This window comes from Copidosoma floridanum, unplaced genomic scaffold (assembly GCF_036245765.1).
Source record: "Copidosoma floridanum isolate Cflo_tuat_1 unplaced genomic scaffold, Cflo_Japanese_pri ptg000007l, whole genome shotgun sequence".
NCBI classification, from domain to species: domain Eukaryota; kingdom Metazoa; phylum Arthropoda; class Insecta; order Hymenoptera; family Encyrtidae; genus Copidosoma; species Copidosoma floridanum.
The window spans coordinates 15,406,419-15,413,317 of NW_028321884.1; the positions used below are offsets into that span (position 1 = coordinate 15,406,419).

Below are 6,899 nucleotides of genomic sequence, written 5' to 3' on the forward strand. Positions count from 1 at the left end.
AGACAAGGAGATGCTTCAATTTTGATATCCTATTTGTTTCGTTCGACGATATACTGTTGGTCGGCCCCCCCTCCTGATCGTCTCGGCACTTCATTACGCCGCTGCCGCTGGCATCGACGGCCTGTGCCGGGACCAGCTCAGTTCGTCTCCTGAGTCCTGACACACAGGTTCACGCATCAGCTGGCCAGCTACAAGCCTCCACCAGCCAAGTCACACCAGCAGCAGCCAGCAAGCTGCTCGAGACAGCTAGTCCACCAACAATATCAGTAGAGCATAGTACGCAGACAGCACGCTATTCATTGTCGCCGGGTCCGCTTCCCTTGTACACAAAAAATAAAGAGTTTCTCAAACATTGGTCCTTGGAGCCGGATTCAGCAACAAGGAGAGAAAAGCCGGCACGATGTAAGTACGCATTAAGTCCTGCGTCTTGTGTTAATGCGCGTGTCTTGCACGTCCACGCGCGTTAATTAATGTAGCCGGAGGTCATGGCCGCCACGCTACCCATGATACGGATTGCGTGGCAGCCGTGATTCTCGTTTGTCAGCCACCGCGGCTGCCATATCGCAGGCGTCGCCGACTGGCGCTCGCGAGTGCACGTGCGCTTGGGACCGCCATATTGGCTAATCGCTGTGCGAGCGTTAGCCACTGCCGCCGCCATATTGCAGGCGTCGCCGACTGAAGCTCGCGCGCTCTGAACCGCCACGGCTGCCATGATGCCCGTGTCGCGGATTTGAGGTTTGGCTGCTCGCCATGCGAGCGTTAGCCCCCGCGGCCGCCATGTTGCCTGCATCGCATGACTGCTGCTCACAAGTGCACGCGCACTCGAGACCACCACGGTCGCCATGAGGCCCGTGTCGTGGATTTTATGCAGCCAACTGAGCGTCTGGCGCCTTGCTGCCTCGCTCGCAGAGTAGTCATCCTTTCCGAGCGCCTGGCGCCGTGTCGCCTCGCTTACGAAACAGTTGGCTCAGCAGAGCGACTTACAATTGATCAAGAAGCGTCCGCCTCGAGTTCCGTTGATGATTCAACGTCGAACTCATTATATTCATGATTTTCAGGGAAACCGGACAGGCGTCAGCCCTGTTCGCCACCCAACAACGGCTTGGCGACGTCATCGCTCGGTTCACGGCCGCTGTAAAGGCCACCGAGACAAGCCACTGGACCCCAGGCCTCGTCACGGCTCGGCTTGAGCTCTTGGACGCCTACTGGAATGACTTCCAGGTCAACCACGTAGGTTTGTTGACCGCAGAAACCACCGAACACGGCGACGCCGCGGACGACATATACGCCGACGCAGAGGCCACCTTCGTCGATGCCTGGTCACATCTGTATGACGCTCGGCTCGCACTAGCCCCGCCTGGGGCATACGGGGAAATCCGCCCAGCCGGAGAACCGGCACCACATCGTGGGCCCAAGTTGCCTACGATCACCATCCCGCCCTTCTCGGGACGACGAGAGGACTGGGAATCATTCAGGGACCTGTTTCGAGCCCTCATACACGACGACAAGCAGCTAACGGACGTTGAGAGACTCTATTATTTAAAGTCACTCACTCAAGGCGATGCCAAGGCCGTCTTGGACTCCGTGCAGATCGTTGGGTCCAACTACCCGACAGCCTGGAGCCTACTCGAGGCATGCTATGAGCATCGGCGGCTCCTCGTGCAGGACCACGTTGCGGCGCTCCGCAACATCAAGCCTCTGTGGGACGAGTCAGCCGGAGGTCTCCAAGCGCTGTTGGACACGCTTGAACGTCATCGCGATCAGCTTAGTGCTCTCGGCCGCCCTGTCGCCTCCTGGGATGATTAGTTTATCGCGTTTGCAGCAACGGGCATGGACGCCACCACAAGACGTGCTTGGGAAGACGAGCTGGAGAAGCTGGAGATTTCCAGCGACGTGCCCGGTGATTCCTGGGCCACCTTTACCATGCTGGCTGCGTTTCTGCGGCGCAGATGCCGCACTCTTGGCTCCGTAGAGGCTTCTCATCTAGCGTGCTCAGCTGGCTCCGCCGGCTCACGAGGGCCCTCCTCGACGCACGCAGGGCGCAATTTCCGCTCCCTCACGACTCAGGAGGCCCCAGCGAACTGTCCGGCTTGTCACGAACCCCACTATCTCGGGCATTGCGGTCAGTTCCGGGATCTGAATCCAGCCGCCAAGATGCACATCGTTTTCCAGGAGAAGTTATGCTTCAACTGCCTGAAGCCAGGGCACTCCCTGCATGACTGCCCCTCAAAGTCGGTCTGCCAGCGCTGCCGGGCGGCGCACCACAGTCTGCTGCACGACAGCCGCAAGCGCCGGTCCGAAGCTCCAGGATCTTTGGACCCACCCAAGCATGCGAAGCCAACCAACTCCGATCTCGTCAAGACTCCTGATAAGTCCCGGCAATGACTCGCGGTGCTTCCGACCGCGCTCGTCCAACTCAGCGGCGGCCGGGGGCCCATCGTCACCGTGAGAGCCCTCCTCGACCCGTGATCTGAGATCTCGGCCATCTCTCTCAAGTTCGCTCGCCGCCTGAAAGCCCCTTTGGAGGATTCTAGAACCAGCGTATCGGGCATCGGCGGTGAACATGCCGTAAGGTCGACACTCCGCGCCAGCCTGCGCCTGATGCCAGGGGATGGCACCCCCAGTTTGCATCTGAAGGCGCTGTGCATACCCCACCTCGGTCTTTCAACTCCTGCGGCCCCGCTTGACCCCAGCATCCTGCGAGTCTAGGCCAGCCTGCAGGACCTCGCCGACCCAGACTTTGGCCTTCCTCCTGCGGTCGATATTCTCATCGGCTCTGAGGTCTACAGCCGTCTGCTGCGCCCTGGGTACCATCAGCGTGGAGAGATCGTCGGTCAGCATACAGCACTCGGCTGGACTCTAGTCGGGTGTGCTCCTGGGCGCCCCTTGGACAGCGCCGTCGCGTGTCCGACATTGCACGATGAGCTGGCTCCACCCTGGCATCGCGAGCTCGTCATGCTACTCCAGCGCTTTTGGGAACTTGAAGAGGTGCCCTCTATCTGCCGCCGCGCGCCCGATGACATTGACTGCGAGCGGATTTTCGCCAACTACCGTCACGACGCGGACGGCCGTTATATCGTGCGTTTGCCTATGAAGCCCAATGCTGCACCGCTCCTCGGCGATAGCCTGGCTAGCGCCCTGGCCTCACTGCGATCTCTACACCGTCGCCTCCAGCGGGACTTAAAGATGGTGACCGAGTATAACCGCTTCATAAGCGAGTACCTCGCCCTCGGTCATATGAAGCAGCTCTCCAGCCGAGAGCTCTCCGAACCGAGCAGCACGGTCTGCTACGTCCCGCACCACGGCATCTGGCAACACGGGAACCTTGGACCAAAGTTGCGCGTCGTGTTTAACGCCTCGCACCCAACTTTGAGCGGCTACAGCCTAAACGACATCCTGCACTCCGGGCCGAGACTCCAGGCCGCACTACCGACAGTCCTGCTGCGATGGCGAAGACATCGCGTCGCCTTCTGCAGCGATGTCCAGATGATGTTCCGCCAAATCTGGGTCGACCCACGAGACGCAGACCTTCAGCGCATCGTCTGGAGCCCCGATCCGAGTCAGCCACCTGTACACTATCAACTGCGCACCGTCACTTATGGCGCAACTTGCTCGCCCTACTTGTCACTGCGTGTGATTCAACAACTCTGCTATGACGAAGGACACTTGTGGCCGGACGCCGTACCTGTCGTCATGAATGATCCGTACGTGGATGACATCCTTTCGGGATCAAGTAATTGGTCTGCTGCGCTCAGGCGGATTTCCACTCCGGAAATGGGTCGCCAATGACGCCGAACTTCTGGCTGACCTCACCCAGGAAGCTTGCCTGCGCCCTACGTGGCGTGAACTCAGCGACGCCGGCCTTGTCAGCGAGCTTGGCATCAGCTGGGACCCAGCCTCGGATACTTTCTGGTTCACACCCCCGGCAGCTCGAGAACAGGACACCAAGCGGAGCATCATTGCTCGACTCGCGAGCCTCTTCGATCCTTGCGGTTGGCTCGCGCCGACCATACTCCAAGCCAAGCTCCTTGTGCAGGATCTTTAGCGCGCTTGGTTAGATTGGGATGAGGTCGTGCCTGCACCAATGGCTCTTTGATGGTCAGCTTTCACCACTGAGCTGAAATCAATCCAAGGCTTCTCCATTCCACGTTGAATTGGATCTTCGGCTCCGTCGAAGATTCACCTCCACGCCTTTTAAGACGCCAGCCACCGCGCGATGGGCGCGGTGGTGTACGCCCAGCTGCAGGACTCCTCAGGGCAAGTTCGCTGCCACATTCTGCTGGCCAAGACGAAACTTGCGCCCATCCGAAGCCTCAAGCCGTCAGCCACGCCCCAGGCTCGCATGACGATCCCTCGCCTTGAGCTGCGTGCCGCGCTGCTTGCTGCGAAACTACTGCGCTTGGTCGTCAGCGAGTGGAATATCCCTATTGAGCAATGCTACGCTTGGTGCGACTCCCAAGTCGTTCTACGCTGGCTCCGCTCCGCCGAGCCGACCAACCACGCTCTCGTCGACAACTACGTCGCCCACATCCAGGATGTACTGCCACCGCACATCTGGCGCTATGTGCCTACTCATGACAATCCTGCCGATGTGGCGTCTCGAGGCACCGATGCCCAGACTCTACACCGCCAGCAGACATAGTGGACTGGCCCTTCCTGGCTGTCCGAAGGCCCTGATCGTTGGCCCCAGGAGCCCTCCGAGCCGCCACAGCCCTCACCTCCTTGCCTCTGCAACGTCACGCAAAAGGTCGAGTTCGACCTTCTCCGACTGTTCTCCGATCTGGGCGTCCTCCTGCGCACCCTCACCCACCTGCGTCGGTGGGCGAGACTCCATCTCGGCCGAGCCCCTACACGACCAATGCTCTCAGCACCGACGGCTACCGAGTTGACCGATGCCTACCTCGCTTGCGTGCGCTTGAGCCAGCAGCGTGCCTTCTCTGATGAACTTGCACTGCTTCGCACGGGCCACGCCCTTCTCAAGCGGCACCCACTGACATCGCTCGCAGCCTTCGTCCATACAGACGGCGTTCTGCGTGTGGGCGGTCGCCTCCAGCACGCCGAGATGACCTTCGCGGAGCGACACCCACCCATCCTTGACGGCGCTTGCCCTCTCGCCACGCTTACGATCGCGTAGGCCCATTACCGAGCGCTCCACGGGGGCTTTCGCACCACCAGCGCGTACACCGTCAAGCGTGCTTGGATCATCGGTGGCTCCCGGAAAGTCAAGGCTTTCCTACGCAGTTGCGTTACTTGTGCTCGTCTCCAAGCCCGATCAGCTGTCTTATTGATAGCTCCTCTCCCGCGGTCACGAGTTACTCCCTTCCGCGCCTTCGGTCGCACTGGGATCGATTACGCTGGGCCGTTCCACGTCCTCGCAGCTAAGGGCCGAGGCGTTCGCACCACGAAGGGTTACATCGCCATATTTGTCTGTCTCACCACGAAAGCACTACATCTGGAGCTCGTAGGTGATCTATCAACCGTCTCCTTTCTTGCGGCTCTCACCCGCTTCTCTGGGCGCCGGGGAAAACCGTCTGAACTCTGGAGCGACAACGCGACGTGCTTCCATCGAGCTGACACCGAGTTGCGCGACGCGCTCCGTCTTGCTGAGCACCGGTGGGACCTCGTCGCGGGTGCCCTAGCGGATCAAGGTATCGAGTGGCATTTTATTCCACCCGGGGCCCCTCACTTTGGAGGTCTTTGGGAGGCCGCGGTCAAGTCCGTCAGAGGTCATCTCCGACGAGTCATGGGCTCGCGGCACCTGACGTACGAGGAGTTCTCAACCGTCTTGGTCGGAATCGAAGCTGTCCTCAACAACCGACCCCTCACTCCACTGTCGGGCGACATGGACGACCTGGGCGTGCTGACCCCCGGTCACTTCCTCATCGGAGCACCCCTCAATTCAATCATTGAGGCCGCGCCACCCGATCAGGATCTCGACCATCTGGCTCACTGGGAGCTTGTCCGGGGCATCAGAGCACAATTCTGGGCCCGATGGAGTCGGGAGTATCTTAATACTCTTCAACAGCGATCGAAGTGGATCACTCCTCATCGGAACCTGACCTTGGGTGATATCGTTGCCGTCCTTGACTCATCTCTACTCTCAACCGACGGCTGCTGGCCTCTCGGCCGCGTAACTGGTATTTACCCTGGCCCGGACGGCCTCGTACGCGCTGTGACCGTCCGAACGGCAACGGGAGAATACACCAGGCCAATCACGAAAGTCACGCTGCTTCCCGTAATAACCCGGACCGCCTCTCAGCCTGCATCGCCCAGAGGCGAAACCGCTCTGGATACGGCGGGCGGGATTCGAAGTTTCGTTCCTGGAACGAGGCGGGCAGGATGTTTCGTTCGACGATATACTGTCGGTCGGCCCCCCCTCCTAATCGTCTCGGCGCTTTATTACGCCGCTGCCGCTGGCATCGACGGCCTGTGCCGGGACCAGCTCAGTTCATCTCCTGACACACAGGTTCACGCATCAGCTGGCCAGCTACAAGCCTCCACCAGCCAAGTCACACCAGCAGCAGCCAGCAAGCTGCTCGAGACAGCTAGTCCACCAACAATATCAGCAGAGCATAGGACGCAGACAGCACGCTATTCATTGTCGCCGGGTCCGCTTCCCTTGTACACAAAAAATAAAAAGTTTCTCAAACACTATTACTATTCGAAAAAAACAATTTATATTCGATACAATGTAAGAATAATTCGAATGCAAATACTAAAGTTCATAAAAATATGCAAGCATACTTTACTAAGAATAGAAATAATTTTTCCAATCAATTTTTAAAGTAATAAAGATTATGAATGTTCTTTCTTCTGCTTTACCATGTACCGAAATTTTTACTGTTCAGCAGTTCATTATAGTCAGGAGAAAATTCAGAGGAATTATTTTTGCAAAAATA

At 58.6% G+C, this 6,899-nt stretch overlaps 1 protein-coding gene across 1 annotated transcript; it reads left to right on the top strand.

Annotated features, from left to right (window-relative positions):
• The first annotated feature begins 2,955 nt into the window (after positions 1-2,955).
• Positions 2,956-3,789, top strand: LOC149375442 (uncharacterized). The gene has a single exon (XM_089589120.1). It carries the CDS (start codon positions 2,956-2,958, stop codon positions 3,787-3,789), a length of 834 nt encoding a protein of 277 aa, XP_089445246.1.
• The last annotated feature ends 3,110 nt before the right edge of the window (positions 3,790-6,899 follow it).